At 43.3% G+C, this 21,056-nt stretch overlaps 1 protein-coding gene across 3 annotated transcripts in view; it reads left to right on the top strand.

Annotated features, from left to right (window-relative positions):
- C6H16orf87 (chromosome 6 C16orf87 homolog) overlaps positions 1 to 21,056 on the top strand; it is a 38,084-nt gene that overhangs the window by 9,718 nt on the left and 7,310 nt on the right. For all 3 annotated transcript variants that reach the window (XM_056525720.1, XM_056525719.1, XM_056525718.1), the window contains exons 2-3: positions 16,686 to 16,782; positions 19,782 to 19,964. In XM_056525720.1, the coding sequence (XP_056381695.1) occupies positions 16,686 to 16,782; positions 19,782 to 19,964 (280 nt within the window). The remainder of the gene's footprint in view (positions 1 to 16,685; positions 16,783 to 19,781; positions 19,965 to 21,056) is intronic.

Genomic DNA, 21,056 nt, shown 5'->3' with positions numbered 1-21,056 from the left:
TGGTCTTCCCAATATATAATTTGGGGCAACTTCATTGTGCCTCATAAATGACTCCCATGGTTTAATAATTAATAGTCACAGATAACATACTGTCGATGATCAACAGGATTGGTGAATGCTTTTGTATGAGGTAAGTTTGAATAGAAGGTGCACGAACCACATGGATGGGACCCCTTAACTGGGGATCGCAACCATGTGGCAGTAGACATTTCCTCATAGAAGCTGTGAACCAACTTTTCAAAAAGTTTTCATCCTCGATGGTATGTTATTGAAGAAGATGGAGTAGTGACATCCACAAGCTCTGCATCAGATGTCAAATGGGGCCAATATTTCTTGAGGATGTCAAGGATTTTTTTTGGTTATTTTGATCAAAAGTGCCAATACATTGAATGATCTTGGTATCCGGTGCTTTAAGTTGATCCATAAGTAATTGTTGTCGTGGAGTAGCCCTAGCATATGCTTTATGCAACACCTTCTTTGGATAGCCTCGTGCCACAAAAAAGTCTATATAGGAAATCACATTCCCTCTGAAACTGTACCTCATCAGAACAGTTTATTTTAGCTGTAAGTATTGGTCAACAGGTATACCTCTCTTTAGAGGCTTGGGATGAAAACTGCACCAATTAAGAAAACTATTGGTAGAAGTGGGCTTGCAGTAAATTTCAGTGTGTACATGACCTGTGTGATCCAAAGACATGGTTAATGCCTGGGCAGCCTTTGGACAGCCTGAGTTATCCAGTGTCAGAGCTAATGGAAGGGGGGGGGGGGGGGGGTTTCAACAGCACTACCCCTTTCCCCAGGTTGTGTGTGGTATTACAGCTCAGTTACATTAAGGTCAATAGAGCCAATCTTTTATATCACATACAACCTGAGGTCAGCATTATGGAAAGCTGCAGACCAGTAGTAAAACATACTTTTAATTAGTAATTTACATAAAATAGTGATAAATTTCCTTTTCAAGGAAACCTTCAGGCAAAGCTGTTCAGGGCCTGAGGAGGTAGAATGTGATGAAGATGAATCTCAAACTTTTTAGATGTTTTCTTAGATTAAAATGGCCTTTAACAAATGCCTTGCACTTTAAGAAAAAATGTGGACTTTTATGAGGCCTAATCTGTGAGTCATTGGGGCGGCCCCTGGCAGCTTCTTCCCACCCCACCATCCTTGACTGACAGATCTCTTCCTATACCCAGACAGCAGGAAGCAGCTGCCAGAGACCACTTTAGTGACTCGTATTTCAGGTAGCAATAAAAAAAAGTTAGCTGACCCCTTTTTTTTTTGTCTGTAAAAATTATGGCCAAAAAGTAAAAAAAAGTGAATTCTCAAACAGACTTTTTTATGTTTTACATCTTAAAAGGAGTTCCAAAACATTTGAGAAAATAACCTTTAAGTTTTTTCCTCAGGCATATTAAATGTTTTCTTTGCCTGGTGCTCTTGCAAACCGTTCAGTAAAACGTTCATTGTAAATACACCCCCCTCCCTGATATTTCACAATGTTCAGTGCAGGATCCAGGCTCCTTTAGAAAACGGAAAGTTTTATATAGTACTAGCTGAGTACCCGGCGCTGCCCGTTTTTTCCTACCTTATCCTTGTGGAGGAGGAAAAGCAACAAAGGAGGAAGCTTTTGACCCCATATCACGACCCCAAATCCGCTCCTCATATCCTGACCTCATATCCTGTCCCCATAACTAAAGTTTTGCTGGAACATACATTTCCCACAAATTTGCATTGGACTTTAACCCCTTAAGGACGCAGGACGTAAATGTACGTCCTGGTGAGGTGGTACTTAACGCACCAGGACGTACATTTACGTCCTAAGCATAACCGCGGGCATCGGAACGATGCCCGTGTGATGCGCGGCTGATCCCGGCTGCTGATCGCAGCCAGGGACCCGCCGGCAATGGCTGACGCCCGCGATCTCGCGGGCGTCCGCCATTAACCCCTCAGGTGCCGGGATCAATACAGATCCCGGCATCTGCGGCAGTTCGCGATTTAAATGAACGATCGGATCGCCCGCAGCGCTGCTGCGGGGATCCGATCATTCATAACGCCGCACGGAGGTCCCCTCTCCTTCCTCCGTGCGGCTCCCGGCGTCTCCTGCTCTGGTCTGTGATCGAGCAGACCAGAGCAGAAGATCACCGAAAACACTGATCTGTTCTATGTCCTATACATAGAACAGATCAGTATTAGCAATCATGGTATTGCTATGAATAGTCCCCTATGGGGACTATTCAAGTGTAAAAAAAAAAAAAAAAAATGTAAAAAAATGTTAAAGTAAAAGTAAAAAAAGTGAAAAATCCCCTCCCCCAATAAAAAAGTAAAACGTCCGTTTTTTCCTATTTTACCCCCAAAAAGCGTCAAAAACTTTTTTATAGACATATTTGGTATCGCCACGTGCGTAAATGTCCAAACTATTAAAATAAAATTTTAATGATCCCGTACGGTGAACGGCGTGAACGAAAAAAAATTTAAAAAGTCCAAAATTCCTACTTTTTTAATACATTTTATTAAAAAAAAAAATTATAAAAAATGTATTAAAAGTTTTTTATATGCAAATGTGGTATAAAAAAAAAGTACAGATCATGGCGCAAAAAATGAGCCCCCATACCGCCACTTATACGGAAAAATAAAAAAGTTAGAGGTCATCAAAATAAAGGGATTATAAATGTACTAATTTGGTTAAAAAGTTTGTGATTTTTTTTAAGCGCAACAATAATATAAAAATATATAATAATGGGTATCATTTTAATCGTATTGACCCTCAGAATAAAGAACACACGTCATTTTTACCATAAATTGTACGGCGTGAAAACAAAACCTTCCAAAATTAGCAAAATTGCGTTTTTCGTTTTAATTTCCCCACAAAAATAGTGTTTTTTGGTTGCGCCATACATTTTATGATATGAGTGATGTCATTACAAAGGACAACTGGTCGCGCAAAAAACAAGCCCTCATACTAGTCTGTGGATGAAAATATAAAAGAGTTATGATTTTTAGAAGGCGAGGAGGAAAAAATGAAAACGTAAAAATTAAATTGTCTGAGTCCTTAAGGCCAAAAGGGGCTGAGTCCTTAAGGGGTTAAAGGAGTAGTCCAGTGGTGAAAAACTTATCCCCTATCCTGAGGTTAAATTAACTATCCTATATTTTAAGTGGACATACAAGTAACATGTGACCAAGTATCATCGAAATATCTCCAGCCGTTTGGAAGTTATGCAGTAATATATATTTCCCATAGACTTGTATGGGACTTTAAACATAAACCCCGCCCCTGGCGAATGGCGGTGGGTAAGGGTTAAATTATCTATCCTATGTTTGTTGTTGACATATAAGTAACGTGTGCCAAGTTTCATGTTAATATCTTCAGCTGTGAAGCTGGAACATACACACATTGGGGGATATTTATCATTATTTGTCTATTGTAGACACAGTTCTACCCCTTTACACTCTTGTCTAATTTACACTCTTGCTCAGAATTTACTAAGGCTGTTGCACTCCTTTTGATAAATCTTGTGAAAATATAGAAATGCCCCCCCCCCCCCCCTCGTTCTACCGTACACTCCTTCTCTACCTCACAGGATAAGTGGACGTAGAGATTTTGTTCTATTGCTTTGAGGCCAGGATTCCAGTGAGGTTTTTTGTCCATCAGCAAAAATGCCAGAAATGTCAGTTTTTCCTGCATTTTATTCTTGCGTTTTTGCTGGTGTGGTGTACTAAACTTTTTTTTCTTCGAAATTTAGATACGTGAATGCGGAGGACTATGTCAGATTTGGTGGATTGCGATGATGAACAGCGTTTTTTTTTTTTTAAATATTTTTTATAATTGAATTTTCAGGCTTAGTAGTGGAAGGCGTCTTGTAGACAGAATCCATTACTAAGCTGGGGGTTAGCGTTAGCCCAAAAACAGCTAGCACTGACCCCCGATCATTACCCTGGTACCCACCGTCACAGGGGTGCCGGGAAGAGCCATTACCAACAGGCCCGGAGCGTCAAAAATGGCGCTCCTGGGCCTAGGCGGTAACAGGCTGGCGTTATTTAGGCTGGGGAGGGCCAGTAACAATGGTCCTCACCCACCCTGGTAATGTCAGGCTGTTGCTGCTTGGTTGGTATCTAGCTGATACTGAAAATAGAGGGAACCCTATGCGTGTATGTGTATATATATCTATCATGCTTAGGGTTCCCCCTATTTTCAGAATCAGCCAGACACCAACCAAGCAGCAACAGCCTGATGTTACCAGGGTGGGCGAGGACCATTGTTACTGTCCCTCCCCAGCCTAAATAACACCAGCCTGTTACCACCTAGGCCCGGGAGCACCATTTTTGACGCTCCGGGCCTGTTGGTACCGGCTCTTCCCGGCACCCCTGTGGCGGTGGGTACCGGGGTAATAATTAGAGGTTAGCGTTAGCTAATTTTGGGGCTAACGCTAAGCCCCGGCTTATTAATGGCTTCCATCTATAAGACAGCTTCCACTACTAAGCCTGAAAATTCAATTATAAAAAACAGACACATTGAAAAAAAAAATTTATTTAAAAAAAAACACTCCCCCACAGCCCCCATTAACCATTTTATTGAAATAAAAAAAAACGCTGGTCATCGTCGTAGTCCTCTGCATTCACGTATCTGAAATGAGAAGAAAAGAAAAACAAGAAATATGGGTTAGTACATTTTATTTATTTATTTTGCTCTCCCCTGGGAAGAGCGCACATAATGCAGCGTGTTCATAAACAGGGAGCCTCCAATTGTTGCAAAACTACAACTCCCATCATGGGGGCTGTAGTAGCAACAGCTGGAGTCTCCCTGTTTGGGAATACACTGCCAGAAAGGCTCTGTTCCCATTATGCAAAACGCATAATGAGAACAGAGATGTGTCCCTCTGCCCTTGGAATAATACTCCTATGATTGGACAGAGCCTGTCCCATGATGGGAGTAGTTGTAGGTACCGCAGCGCTGCTGAGGGATGGCACTTGCACATCCCCTGGCTTCGGGACTTTTAAGGACTACTACTCCCATCATGGACAGACTCTGCCCATGATGGGAGTTGTAGTCCAGGGGCTGAGGTGCAGAACGCATTTATTAAACAAGCCAGCGGCAAATGCGACTACACTGCTCTGCCACCGGCTTCTATATACACTGTCATAATTCATAATCCCCGCCGCCAGGAGAGGGGAGCTCTGATTGGTCAGAGCTCCCATGTTCCGGCGGGGATTATGAATTATGACAGTGTATCGTTAAACGCACTAGCGCTCGGCATCCCGGTGGGGCGTGGAGCAGCTTTGCCTGCATGTCCCAGCAATAAACACGAAGTAAAAGACATCCACGTGGTAAGTTGCCCGTACTCCTTTCTTCATTGTTAGATTTGTGAATATCTGAATTTCTAAGTACATGAGCACCACCACATGAAAAGCATATACTGCTAGCTGGATTTTGCACATGGACAGTTTGAGGGAGACACACTAAGGGATAGCAGTGCCTACACGCTCTACTTCTATTGAAGCTTTGTAATTATAAAATTAGAGAAGGAGGAGGCGACTAGGAGCTGTCCCACCTGGGGGGCCCTACCTGACCGTAGTAACGCTGACTTTGGGGACCACCATGCAAGGTACGGTATGCAACCGAGACACCACACAGTTTTTATAATTCATAATCTCCGCTGGGAGAGCTCTGATTGGTGGATAGCTATTGACCAATCAGAGCTCCCTTATTCCGCTGGCGGGGATTATGAATTATGACAGTGTATACAGGAGCTGGTGGCAGCGCAGTGTAGCCGCATGTGCCGCCAGCTTTTACAGTTAATAAATGCGGATCGCAGCGGGTCTCTGGATAATGACCTGCTGAGATCTGCACCTCAGCCCCTGGACTACAACTCCCATCATGGGCAGAGTCTGTCCATGATGTGAGTAGCAGTCCTTACTGTGTGAAAATAGACACTTTGGTACGTGTCCTCCGAGGTGGTGTATATTTGCACAAGAAAATGCTGTTTGCGCATTTTTTTGCGCAAAAAAACCCGCAATTAGTAAATTCGATTCTACTGTAGAAAGTGCTCTATGGTGAACCTAACCGTAGACAAGGGGATGAAAAATTCAATCAAAATTTGTGGAAAAAAACACTTGCGCAAATTTTTGCACCATTTTCTGACCCCTGTAGCTTACCCCCCCCCACACATACGGGTCTGTATGAGGGCTCATTTTTTGCTCCATATTTTTTTTTTTTTTGTATCTGTACCATTTTGGTATTGACCTTACTTTTTAATCGCTTTCAACTTTTTTTCAGGGATATTCTAAAAATAGCAATTATGTGGTTTTGGTATTTATTTTTTTACATTTATGTAATTTACCATATGGGATATTTTAATAGTTCGTACAATTACGCATGCAGCAATACCAAATATGTTTGTCTTTATGTTTACATGGTTTTTATATAGGAAAAGGGGGGGGGGGGGGGGATTTGAACTCTTAATATGGAAGGGGTTAATGTGTGTCTTTTTAACCCCTTCCCGCAGAATGTCATATATAAACGCCGGGTTGTGCAGTGTGTTCGCGCATCCCGGCGTTTATAAATGACATGCAGTTAACCCGGCGATGCGCAGCATCGCACGGGTTAACTGGCAGAAGTCCCGCTGTTTCCAGCAGGGGACAACTTCTGCTTCACCCCCAGGACCATCAATTGATGGTCCTGGTCAGCGATCACTGTGATTGGTCCCTGTGGACCAATCACAGTGATCTGGGGTGAAAGTTCAGATCCCCCGCACTGCCCGCCCCTGGAAGTCGGGCAGAACGGGGGACGAAGGCTGCAGGGGCTCGCGGGGACCTGCGGCACACGGGGGGGAACACGTGGGGACCGGCGGACTTACCTGGAGCAGCGGCAGGACCGGCCACGTGGACGAGCAGCGACGGGACCGGCAGGTGAGTATATGGTCCTCAGAAGCAGCAGTGAAGATCTTCACTGCTGCTTCTAGGAGTCTGAAAACTACAACTCCCAGCATGCCTAGACAGCCTTTGGCTGTCTGGGCATGCTGGGAGTTGTAGTTTTGCAACATCTGGAGGGCCCCAGTTTGGAGACCATTGTATAATGGTCTCCAATCTGTGCTCTTCCAGCTGTTGCAAAACTACAACTCCCAGTATGCACTGACTGTCCAGGCATGCTGGGAGTTTTAGTTCAGCAACATCTGGCCCTTCAGATGTTGCCGAACTACAACTCCCAGCATGCCCTTCAGCTGTCTGGGCATGCTGGGAGTTGTAGTTTTGCAACAACTGGAGACACACTGGTTGGGAAACATTGTCTGTTTCTAACTCAGTGTTTCCTAACCTGTGTGCCTCCAGCTGTTGCAAAACTATGACTCCCAGCATGCACTAACAGACCATGCATGCTGGGAGTTGTGGTTTTGCAACAGCTGATGCAAGCCCCCCCCCCGCCCCGCCACCCCCGTGAATGTACAGGGTACATTCACATGGGCGAGGCTTTTACAGTGGGTTTCTCGCATCTTGAGATGCAGCAAATTTTGCGCTGGGAAACTCGCTGTAATCCCCCGCCCATGTGACTGTACCCTAAAAAACACTACACTACACTAACACAAAAGAAAATAAAAAGTTAAAAACACTACATATACACATACCCTTACACAGCCCCCCTCCCCCAATAAGAACGTCCGGTACACCACTGTTTCCAAAGCAGAGCCTCCAGCTGTTGAAAAACAACAACTCCCAGTATTGTCGGACAGCCGTTGACTGTCCAGGCATGCTGGGAGTTTTGCAACAGCTGGAGGCACCCTGTTTGGGAATCACTGGCGTAGAATACCCCTATGTCCACCCCTATGCAAATCCCTAATTTAGGCCTCAAATGCACATGGCGCTCTCACTTTGGAGCCCTGTCGTATTTCAGGGCAACAGTTTAGGGCGACATATGGGGTATCGCTGTACTCGGGAGAAATTGCGTTACAAGGTTTGGGGGGCTTTTTCTTCTTTAACCCTTCATGAAAAGGAAATGTTGGGGTCTACACCAGAATGTTAGTGTAAAAATTTTTTATTTTTTACACTAACATGCTGTTGCCCTATACTTTACATTTTCACAAGAGGTAAAAGGGAAAAAAGCCTGCCAAAATTTGTAACGCAATTTCTCCCGACTACAGAGATACCCCATATGTGAGCGCAAAGTGCTCTGGGGGCGCACAACAAGGCCCAGAAGGGAGAGCGCACCATGTACATTTGAGGTGATTTGCACAGGGGTGGCTGATTGTTACAGCGGTTTTGACAAACGCAAAAAAAAAAACCCACATGTGACCCCATTTCGGAAACAACACCCCTCACGGAATGTAATGAGGGGTGCAGTGAGAATTTACCCCCCACAGGTGTCTGACGGATCTTTGGAACAGTGGTCCATGAAAATGAAAACTTGTACAGCCCACTGTTCCAAAGATCTGTCAGACACCAGTGGGGGGCAAATGCTCACTGTACCCCTTGTTACGTTCCTCAAGGGGTCTAGTTTCCAAAATGGTATGCCGTGTGTGTTTTTTTTTTTTTTTTTTTTACTGTTCTGGCACCTTAAGGGCTTCCTAAATGCGACCTGCTCCCGAGCAAAATTTGCTCTCAAAAAGCCAAATATGACTCCTTCTCTTCTGAGCATTGTAGTTCGCCCATAGTGCACTTCAGGTCAACTTATGGGGTACCTCCATACTCAGAAGAGAAGGGGTTACAAATATTGGGGGGTATTTCCTGCTATTAACCCTTGCAAAAAGGTGAAATTAGGGGGGAAACACACATTTTAGTGGAAATTTTTTTTTTTTTTTACATATGCAAAAGTCGTGAAACACCTGTGGGGTAATAAGGCTCACTTTATTCCTTATTACATTCCTCAAGGGGTCTAGTTTCCAAAATGGTATGCCATGTGGGTATTTTTTGCTGTTCTGGCACCATAGGGGCTTCCTAAATGCGACATGCCCCCCGAGCAAAATTTGCTCTCAAAAAGCCAAATATGACTCCTTCTCTTCTGAGCATTGTAGTTCACCCATAGTGCACTTCAGGTCAACTTATGGGGTACCTCCATACTCAGAAGAGAAGGGGTTACAAATATTGGGGGGTATTTCCTGCTATTAACCCTTGCAAAAAGGTGAAATTAGGGGGGAAACACACATTTTAGTGGAAATTTTTTTTTTTTTTCTACATATGCAAAAGTCGTGAAACACCTGTGGGGTATTAAGGCTCACTTTATTACTTTATTCCTTGTTACGTACCTCAAGGGGTCTAGTTTCCAAAATGGTATGCCATGTGAGGGTTTTTTGCTGTTCTGGCACCATAAGGGCTTCCTAAATGCAACATGCCCCCAAAAACCATTTCAGAAAAACGTACTCTCCAAAATCCCCTTATCGCTCTTTCCCTTCTGAGCCCTCTACTGCGCCCGCCGAACAATTTACATAGACATATGAGGTATGTGCTTACTCGAGAGAAATCAGGCTACAAATAGAAGTATACATTTTCTCCTTTTACCCCTTGTAAAAATTTTAAAATTGGGTCTACAAGAACATGCGAGTGTAAAAAATGAAGATTGTGAATTTTCTCCTTCACTTTGCTTCTATTCCTGTGAAAGGGTTAAAACACTTACTGAATGTCATTTTGAATACTTTGGGGGGTGCAGTTTTTATAATGGGGTCTTTTGTGGGGTATTTCTAATAAGAAGACCCTTCAAATCCACTTCAAACCTGAACTGGTCCCTGAAAAATAGTGAGTTTGAAAATTTTGTGAAAAATTGTAAAATTGCTGCTGAACTTTGAAGCCCTCTGGTGTCTTCCAAAAGTAAAAACTCGTCACTTTTATGATGCAGACATAAAGTAGACATATTGTATATGTCAATAAAAAAAAAAAATTTTTATTTGTAATATACATTTTCCTTACAAGCAGAGAGCTTCAAAGTTAGAAAAATGCTAAATTTTCTAATTTTTCATCAAATTTTAGGATTTTTCACAAGGAAAGGATGCAAGTTACCACAAAAATTTACCACCATGTTAAAGTAGAATATGTCACGAAAAAACAATCTCGGAATCAGAATGATAACTAAAAGCATTCCAGAGTTATTAATGTTTAAAGTGACAGTGGTCAGATGTGCAAAAAACGCTCTGGTCCTTAAGGCCAAAATGGGCTTGGTCCTGAAGGGGTTAAACTTTAACACATTTTTATTTTTTTTTACACTTTATTAGTCTCTTAAAGGGGTTCTCCGGTGCTTAGACATCTTATCCAAAGGATAGGGGATAAGATGCCTGATTGTGGGAGTCCCGCCGCTGGGGACCCCCGGGATCTTGCACGCGGCACCCCGTTTGTAATCAGTCCCCGGAGCGTGTTCACTCGGACTGATTACTGGCGACCACAGGGCGGGCGGCGTGTGACGTCACTCCCCCGTCCCCGTGTGACGTCACGCTCTGCCCCTCAGTGCAGCGGCGGGACTCCCACGATCAGGCATCTTATCCCCTATCCTTTGGATAGGGGATAAGATGTCTAAGCACCGGAGAACCTCTTTAAGGGACTTTTAGGAGGAATCATTAGATTCCTCATACAGCTCAATAGAGTTCTAGTCCAGCCAGGCTTTATCAATGACAGATCCACGGACACTAGGGAGCAGAGGTAAGCCCTCCGGCTACCTCTATAGTGGATCGTGATCCACCCCACTAGCCCACCAGGGAGCATTCACATGTCACTTTAGACGCAGCTGTCAGCTTTGACAGCGGCGATCTAAAGGGTAAATAGCCAGCCGCGGCCATTGCCGCATGCTGGCTATTAGCAGCGGCCCCCAGCTACTGAAAACAGCCGGGGGCTGCAGAGTATGGAGCGGGCACGAGTCCACCCTCTGACCGCCACCGTGCTTGTCAAGGACTTTCAGGTCCGGCCCTACTTGCCCGAAGCAGGGCTAAGGGCCTGAAAAATTCACCTGCCCGGCACCCGGAACTGTGCCAGGCCTGTCCCAGGCGTCGGGCGATAGGAATTCCACATCCCTGGTATATAGATGTGCCATATAATGAGCACAGTGTTGCATTGTCCACTTCCTTGGTTGCTCTCCACTTCCTTGGCTTAAAGGGGAACTCTGGGGGAAAACAAAATGTTTTCAAATCAACTGGTGCCAGAAAGTTAAACAAAGTTGTAAATTACTTCTATTTCAAAATCTTAACCCTTCCAGTACTTATGAGCTGCTGTATACTACAGATATACTACAGAGAAATTTGTGAAGTTCTTTCCAGTCTGACCAGTGCTCTCTGCTGACACATCTGTCCAGGAACTGCCCAGAGTAGGAGAGGTTTTCTATGGGGATTTGCTTTTAATCTGGACAGTTCCTGACATGGACAGAGGTGTCAGCAGAGAGCACTGTGGTCAGACTGGAAAGAACTTCACAAATTTCTCTGTAGTATCAGGGCTGTGGGGTCGGTAGATAAATGTCCCGACTCCGCAGTTTTTTGTACTTCCGACTCCCCGACTCCACTTAAAGTTGAATCCAAGAAGTTGTTCCACCAAGTTCTTCTAAGCTCTTCTAGCAGAGAGAGGTAGTTGGGCAGAAGCTGCTGCCTTCTCCTTTTTGTGTGCTGATCTGCTGCTGAAGATAGGGCAGTGGGAGGATCCAGGAAGGGGCATTTATTATAAAACATGATCCCTAGTAGAATCCCATAGTCATGTTTAAAGTTTAAGCTAACAATCGGAGTTTACAAGTTTGTATAGCCTTAGCTGAAGGGCAGCAGTTTTTCCAATGGTTTACAGCTTCAGTCTTGAACTATTGACCCTCCATTCCCTTCACTTATACAAGTGTCTCTAGTCCTGCAAAAAAACTATTTACTTAAAGGGGTATTCCAGGCCAAAACTTTTTTTTTATATATCAACTGGCTCCAGAAAGTTAAACAGATTTGTAAATTACCAAGTGGAGAGCAACCAAGGAAGGGGACACTGCAACCCTGTGCTCATTTTATGGCTTTTCTATGGGGATTTGCTTTTAATCTGGACAGTTCCTGACACGGACAGAGGTGTCAGCAGCAGGGCTGTGGAGTCGGAGGAAATTTTGGGTACAACGCACAATTAGGAGCGGCAATACTAATACTTTCCATAGTGTTGTGTTCTGCTGTTACAGGGAACCCATGGGTAACCTATCCTCTCACGGATAAGGGATTAAGGAAATATGTTTTTTGCAGGACTAGAGACACTTGTATATGTGAAGGGAATGGAGGGTCAATAGTTCAAGACTGAAGCTGTAAACCATTGGAAAAAGGCTATAAAAACTTGTAAACTCGATTGTTAGCTTAAAGGGGTACTCCGCCCCTAGACATCTTATCCCCTATCCAAAGGATAAGGGATACGATGTCGGATCGCCGGGGTCCCGCTGCTGGGGACCCCCGGGATCGCCACTGCGGCACCACGCTCTCATTACTGCACAGAGCGAGTTCGCTCTGTGCGTAACGACGGGTGATACAGGGGCCGGAGCATTGTTACTTCGTGGCTCCACCCCCTCAATACAAGTCTATTGTATTGAGGGGGCGGCCCGTGATGTCACGAGGGGCAGAGCCATGACGTCACGCTGCTCCGTCCCCTGTATAGCCCATCATTACGCACAGTGCGAACTCGCTCTGTGTAGTTATGAAAGCCCGGTGCCGCAGCGGCGATCCAGGGGGTCCCCAGCAGCGGGATCCCGGCGATCTGACATCCTATCCCCTATCATTTGGATAGGGGATAAGATGTCTAGGGGCGGAGTACCCCTTTTAAACATGACTATGGGATTCTACAAGGGAAATCATGTTTTATAATAAATGCCCCTTCCTTGATCCTCCCACTGCCCTATCTTCAGCAGCAGATCACACAAACTGTTCAATACTGTTTGCTTCCCAGTAGAGATGAGCGAACTTAAAGTAAATTTGATTCGTCACGAACTTCTCGGCTCGGCAGTTGATGACTTATCCTGCATAAATTAGTTCAGCTTTCAGGTGCGCCCGTGGGCTGGAAAAGGTGGATACAGTCCTAGGAAAGAGTCTCCTAGGACTGTATCCACTTTTCCAGCCCACCGAAGCACCTGAAAGCTGAACTAATTTATGCAGGATAAGACATCAACTGCCGAGCCAAGAAGTTTGTGACGTATCGAATTTACTGTAAGTTCGCTCATCTCTACTTCCCAGCCAGTAGTCCTGTGGTAATGACATGTATGTTGCCTTTCTTTCCTTCAAGGAATGTATAAAATAAATTTGCATATTAATACAGAGGAGTCTGAGTCGGAAGTACAAAAAAAACTCCGGAGTTTTATCTACCGGCTCCACAGCCCTGGTCAGCAGAGAGCACTCTAGTCAGACTGGAAAGAACTGTCCAATTTTCTCTGTATACAGCAGCTGATAAGTACTGGAAGGCTCCAGATTTTGAAATATAACTAATTTACAAATCTGTTTAACTTTCTGGCACCAGTTGATTTGAAAACATTTGTTTTCCACCGGAGTACCCCTTTAATGCTAGCACTTACTGCATTTTGTTCCAGAGCTCAGGAATTAGTTCCATCCACTGTTTGTTTTCCAAGATCTGTGTTTAGTCCTCGGCCCGCATTCCAAGAACTTACACACTCTGCATTGAGCTGGGGCCAGTTTTTCAGCAGCCAATTTTAAGGGAATTAATATCAGACTGCAGTGAAAATCCTTTTATCTGGCACCTAAGGGCCCATTCACACAGCAGAGTATATGCCCAGAAAAGTTTGTCTCTATAGACAAAAATGCATTATCGCTGCTCCCCCAGAAATGATTGGCTGAGCTGGCATTTTCTGTATGTCAAAAAACAACAATTCCCCTTAGGGCTTTTACCCCAAAGTTTGGAATTCCCATGAGTTTGGAACTCCTTTGTTAGTGCTAGTTTTTAAATAGCAGCAATATTAGAGTTGCAATGAGGGTTTGAATAGACATCCAAGGAGTCTTATATGGAGAGATAGAAAGTGAAGTCACCAGATGATCTTCTATATGTACCCCATTTAAAATGTGAAGTATTTATTACTGAATAGACCACTCATTTCAAACACACTGTTTTTGTATTTTCTACACGTGGAGTTAGGAGTAATAATAAAATTGAAATTTTAATAAAGGGGTTCCAAGCTCAAGGGAAATGGTCCCTTTGGGGCGAAAGCCCTAAGGCGAATTGGTGTTTTTGTCATTGCTTACCCTAGGAGCCCCTTAAAGGGGTACTCCACCCTTAGACATCTTATCCCCTATCCAAAGGATAGGGGCTCAAGATTTCTGATCGCGGGGGTCCTGCCGCTGGGGACCCCCGCAATCTAGCACGCAGCACCCACCTGTTACTGCTCTGGAAGTGCTGGAGGGTCTGGCTCCCGACCACGGGGACGGAAGATCGTGACGTCACGCCCCTCCCCCTCAATGCAAGTCTTAACAGTACAATTTATTATTAGTACTATAGTTATGGTTTATTGATTGTCGGAAATAACAAGGGTCCAAATGGGATTCCAAAATGGGGGGGGGGAAAAAAGGAAAATGAAATGTATAAAATCTACTCGCCTAACCACAGGGCCCTTGGTATAAAATGTATAATATATTATGTACCAACAACTTTGAACGGAAAGTGACTATGATGGTGGGTCACTCTCCTAATGCATTACAGGGTAGGTTGTAAATGTTTATATGCTCAAATTGATAATGGTATAAATCGACGTTTCTGCAGCGCTGGAGGTGCACAATGAATTTTATTGAGGCATACGGCCGGTATCTTTAACGCTAGTGAGCAAAACTACAGCGGGATCAGCACTGCAGAAACACATAAACCTTTACTACCTACCATATCTAATGCGTTAGGAGAGTGTCCCACCATCATAGTTACTTTCCCATCAAAGATGGTGGTACATATTATACATTTTATACTTTCTCAGCCTACCATAAGGGCCCTGTGGTTAGGCGAGTAGTTTTTATATTTTTTATATATTCATTTTCCGTTTTTTAATTTTCATCTTGGGATCCCATTTGGACCTTTGTTATTTTAGACAATCAATATACCTTTTAAATTATAAATTGTACTATTAAGATGTATTAATATTCTCTATCATTATTGTGGTAAAGTTTACTTTATAGCCTTTGAGGACTGTTTTCTGTATTTTTCTGAGTTTCCACATATTGAACATTGGGTATTTTTGTCTTCTGGCAGTTAACCTCAGGCTATTTCAGTTGTGAGCTGCACGCACTTTATCTACATAAAGAGAACATTAATTATGAGGGTACGTTGACTCGCGTGGATTTTCGCAGCGTATATAGCTGCTGATCCGCTGGTTAAGGCCCCGCTCTATGCTGGCTTTACATGTGCCTGCTGGTAGCGGCAATACGCCACTGCCAGCAAACACTGCAGTGATGTGCGCTGTGTACTCGCATATCGCGGCCGCTCTCCCTGCTCTGAGCTAGGCAGAGAGCTCCTGCGATTTGCGAGTATACTGCGACCCGCACATCGCAGTGTGCCTGCTGGTAGCGGCGTATTGCCGCTATGAGCAGGCACATGTAAAGCCAGCATAGAGCGGGGCCTTCACCAGCGGATTTGCAGCATAAAATCCGCTGTAAACCCGCTTGTGTGAACGTGCACTAACACTTTATATTCTCCTCTGTGTTGTTACTATATAACTATGCAGGTTTACCAGTTAGGACTCCTAAAAAGAACTGGGTGTAAGCCCCTATGGAGGGCTGTCATTGCAATTGTTTTCTTAACCATTATGCAGTCACCCAGCAGAGCTGATGCCAGTACAGATCACTCTTACTGTCTTTGACCAGAACTTGTAAAGAAATACTCTTGGGAACAAATCATGAGCACGCAATATGCAATAGTTAGCAATTCTTGTGAAAGGCTTCGCCTGTGCCTGGGGGAAATGCTTCATCTTATTGAAGTTGTTTCTAGTTAACTATGTGGCTGCTGGGATCTATTGCAATAATTTAGTTCTGAAGGTGTATCAAAGGCTAGCATTAGATACACCAGTTTGGCATGTGGTATCACACGTAATAGGCTGAGATACAGAAACAGTACAAAGCTAGAAGTCTAGGCCGGCAACTGCAGGACTAGAGGACTAAGCATCAGTGTGGAAGGAGTGGTAACAGGTGTACTCCAGGTGCTGAATGCTTTGGGTGGTGCTAAGTTTAGGCTGGGCTCACATCACATTTTAGGCAATACGGGACTGCATGCGGCCCGTATGTAATGTATTTCAATGAGTCGACTGAAGTGAAACGCTGACTCCAGTCGGCTCATTTTTGCCCCGTATGCGGTTTTCCCACTGCCTAAAACGTGATGTGAACCCAGCCTTAGGCAAGTGTAATAGGAAATGGCAACAGAGGAGAAACAGGAGACTTGCACTCAACTTGCGTGCTTTATTGTGGCAGATAAAGCATAACCTTTACAGCAGGCAGGAGGCATGGGCTCAGGACAGATCCGTTGCAGCTCATGGAAGCGCGCTCAGCCGTGCGAAACGGATCTGTCCTGAGCTCCTGCCCATCCACCTGCTGTAAAGGTTATGCTTTATCTGCCACAATAAAGCACGCAAGTTGAGTGCAAGTCTCCTGTTTCTCCTCTGTTGCCATGAGATACAACAACGCAGCAGAAAGTATGAGACAAGATACTTCCGTACAAGAGCTCATCAACACAATTTCACATATGATGCCCATTTGTGTTGGGACCAGTAGTTCTCTGTGTGTTATTTAAATTTTTTGTTGTGCCTTTTTTAGGTTCCTGTTGCCTGCAAGTCTTGTCCTTGCGGATATATTTTTATCAGCAGAAAACTTCTACACGCGAGACAGACAGAGAGAGTACCCCCCACCTCAGGTATATGTCAGGCCACCTTCCCTCTACTCTGTGTAGTATTGCTACATGTACTGTGCTGCTGTATATAATATTTCACCAGTGCCCACTCCTTTCATCTGCAGACTTTTCTATTGTCTGACTACAGATTACATTTTTTAGCCAGGATAAGGCCCCTTTCACACTGCAGGTATCATCCTGCTTTTTTACTGCCATTATTTTACAATAATGGAAGAAAAAAACTGGATGCAATAACTGATAACAATAAATGATAACTGATGACAATTATCCATTATTTTTAATGTATTTTTTTTTTCTTAAAAAAACCTGATGTTGTTCATCTGTTATTACCAGTTACATCATTTTTTTTTAACAGGTTTTTAACCCTTTTTTTTTTTTTTATATACAGCTGTACTGAGCATGCTAAGTACAAAAAACGGACAATAACGGATTTTATTTATTTATTTATTTTTTTACATCAGTTTCCCATAGACTTCAATGTTGAACTTTAACGGCCGTTTTTTCACCATTATTTTTGCCGGACCAAATATTAGTGCATGCACAGTCTTTTGTGCCTGCAAAAATAACGGACATTAGTAAAAAAAAACGGACATAACTGATGCAAAAGGATGGTCAAAAAATCCCATTGACGTGGGATTTTTTGACGGACGTTTTCAGGACTTTTTGCTGGGAGTAATAATGGAGGTTTTTTTACAGGATGATACCTGTAGTGTGAAAGGGGCCTAAGACATTTGTCTTTTATACGGTCCTGAACGCAGAGAATGGTGGTGGGGGCACAAATAATTTAATACAGATTGGGAACACTGGAGACATTGATATTTAGGGTTTGCTGTCTTTGCAATAAATGTAGAAAGGAGTACTGCATACGTACAGTGGGGCAAAAAAGTATTTAGTCAGCCACCAATTGTGCAAGTTCTCCCACTTAAAAAGATGAGAGGCCTGTAATTTTTATCATAGGTATACCTCAACTATGAAAGCCATAATGATAAAAATATTCCATAAAATCACATTGTCTGTCTGATTTTAAAATAATTTTATTTGTAAATTTATAGTGAGAAATAAGTATTTGGTCACCTACAAACAAGCAAGATTTCTGGCTCTCACAAACCTGTAAGGCTGGGTTCACATCACGTTTTTCCCTATACGGGACCGCATATGGCTGGGGGGAGCTAAAAACTTGCGCTCCCGTATCCCTGCCGTATGCGGTCAATGAGCCTACCGGAGTGAACGAGTCAGCTCATTTTTCCCCGTATGCGGTTTTCTACCGGACCAAAAGCCATAGTGAACCAAGCCTTACTTAAGATTAATGGTACCTGTTTGAACTTGTTATCAGTATAAAAGACACCTGTCCACAACCTCAAACAGTAACACTCCAAACTCCACTAAGGCCAAGACCAAAGAGCTGTCTAAGGGCACCAGAAACAAAATTGTAGACCTGCACCAGGCTGGGAAGACTGAATCTGCAATAGGCAAGCAGCTTGGTGTGAAGAAATCAACTGTGGGAGCAATTATTAGAAAATGGAAGACATACAAAACCACTGATAATCTCCCTCGATCTGGGCCTCCACACAAGATCTCACCCCAGGGTGTCAAAATGATAGTAAGAACGGTGAGCAAAAATCCCAGAACCACGCTGGTGGACCTAGGGAATGACCTGCAGAGAGCTGGGACCAAAGTAACAAAGGCTACCATCAGTAACACACTACGCCACCAGGGACTCAAATCATGCAGTGCCAGATGTGTTCCCCTGCTTAACCCAGTACATATACAGGCCTGTCTGAAGTTTGCTACATAGCATTTGGATGATCCAGAAGAGTATTGGGAGAATGTCAGATGAAACCAATGTATAACATTTTAGTAAAAACTCAACTTGTGTTTGGAGGAGAAAGAATGCGGGGTTGCATCCAAATAACACCATACCTATGGAGATCAGGACGACATCAGCAGGGGCATTGAAGATGAAACATGCCTGGGTCTTTCAGCATCACAATGATTCCAATCACACTGCCCGGAAAACAAAGGATTGGCTTTTCAAGAAGCATTTCAAGGTCCTGGAGTGGCCTAGCCAGTCTCCAGATCTCAACCCAATAGAAAACCTTTGGAGGGAGTTGAAAGTCCGTGTTGCCCAGCGACAGACCCAAAACATCACTACTCTAGAGGAGATCTGCTTGGAGGAATGGGCCAAAATACCAGCAACACCAGAAAACCTTGTGAAAAATAACAGAAAACGTTTGACCTCTGTCATTGCCAACAGAGGGTATATAACAAATTATTGAGATGAACTTTTGTCATTGACCAAATACTTATTTTCCACCATAATTTCCTAATAAATTCTTTAAAAATCAGACAATGTGATTTTATGGATTTTTTTTCTCATTGTGTCTCTCATAGTTGGGGTATACCTATGATAAAAATTGCAGGCCTATCATCTTTTTAAGTGGGAGAACTTGCACAATTGGTGGCTGACTAAATACTTTTTTCCCCACTGTATAAACAATGCTTCTAGAGATTAGCCAACCCCTGTAACACCCCCACAAGCTTCTACCATAATTTATCATTGCTCCCTTTAGCTGTTGTTAGGAGAGACGTTAATATATCCTACAGATAAACTACTTTCCACCTCCCAGAATTACATTTATGGGGGGGGGGGGGGCTCAAAAACACAAACATTCTGGACAATTTAATGGGCTGACACCACTCTGTACTAAGCTGCTACTTGTGGGGATATGCTGTATTTCAGCCCAGGGGCTGTTTCTTACAGGTATCCATCAACTTGTTTTTGTTACCCCGATTTACAGACCTTTCCCTTTCGAACAGCAATAAAATTAGCTTTATGTTAGGGTCACATGTGCCGTATTTTGCTGCGTATTTTCTGCTGCTGATTTAGCTACACAATGGGTGTGAAAATATTTAACAGCAAATACCCTGCAAAATATGGCATGTGTGACCCAAACCTTAAAGAGGAGACCCTTTGTGAACCCTTCCTCCTTCAACTCATTCAGAAAACCGCTCCGATCCTAAGAGAAGGCGAACAGAGAGAATTAGAAGAGAAAGAACAAACTCTACTGTCAACAAAGACCTGGAAAACAGGCGAAGGTCCCGATCCAATAGTCAGTCCGACCCGATACGCCGCGGGAGGGGCCGACCAAAGACAGCAGCCACCAAGAAACAGGAGGAAGAAAAAGGTAAATTGCTAACTAAAAGAGTAGAAACTTTGTTGTGGTAAATTAAGCTTTTAGTATCATGGTCATGATGAGATTTTACTTTACTCCATAATAACTTTATTTGAATAATTTGTAGTGTTAACCTTTGTGTAGCCATGTTGGCAAATATTTACGTTATTTTTGGTTACTACCAATTTTTATTTTATTTTTTTAAATTAAATCCACATCAGTATTCCATCCTTAAAGGGGTACTCCGGTGAAAACCTTTTTTTCTTTTAAATCAACTGGTGGCAGAAAGTTAAACATATTTGTAAATTACTTCTATTAAAAAATCTTAATCCTTCCTGTACTTATTAGCTGCTGAATACTACAGAGGAAATTCTTTTCTTTTTGGAATGCTCTCTGATGACATCACAAGCACAGTTCTCTCTGCTGACGTTATTATAATAATAATAATAACGCTTTATTTATTGTTCTTGGTAAGATTTGAACCCAAGTCCCCAGCACTGCAAGGCAGCAGTGATATAACCACTGAGCCACCATGCTGCCCTTAGCATACATCTGCTATGCATGGTTGCTAAAATGGACAGAGATGTCAGCAGAGAGCACTGTGGTCATGATGTCATCAGTGTTCCAAAAAGAAAGGAATTTCCTCTGTAGCATTCAGCAGCTAATAAGTACTGGAAGGATTAAGATTTTTTTAATAGAAGTAATTTACAAATATGTTTAACTTTCTGCCACCAGTTGATTTAAAAGAAAAAAGGTTTTCACCGAAGTACCCCTTTAACCACCCACTCACCCCACTTCAGTAACCTGTCCAAAGTGAAAATACTCAGGTGCAGGTATTCAAATGTTTACCCCTCTTTTCTGAATTAAGATAGTGTCTACTCTAGTAACCTCCAGAGCTGCATTCAATTGTTTTACAGGGTAGAGCTCAGGTTGTGGTAGGTCACATCACTGCTGCTCCCCTGTCTGTTTTGCCGTGTCACACCGATGTCAGTCTAGTTTCCATGTGTTTGACAAACCACATTGCGGGAGATTTATCAAAACCTGTCCAGAGGAAAAGTTGCTGAGTTGCCCATTGCAACCATTCAGTTTGCTTCTTTCCTTTTC

This window comes from Hyla sarda, chromosome 6, assembly GCF_029499605.1.
Source record: "Hyla sarda isolate aHylSar1 chromosome 6, aHylSar1.hap1, whole genome shotgun sequence".
In the NCBI taxonomy this organism is placed as follows: domain Eukaryota; kingdom Metazoa; phylum Chordata; class Amphibia; order Anura; family Hylidae; genus Hyla; species Hyla sarda.
Note: the sequence above shows the minus strand (reverse complement) of the source record. Positions and strands in the feature narration are given on the sequence as shown.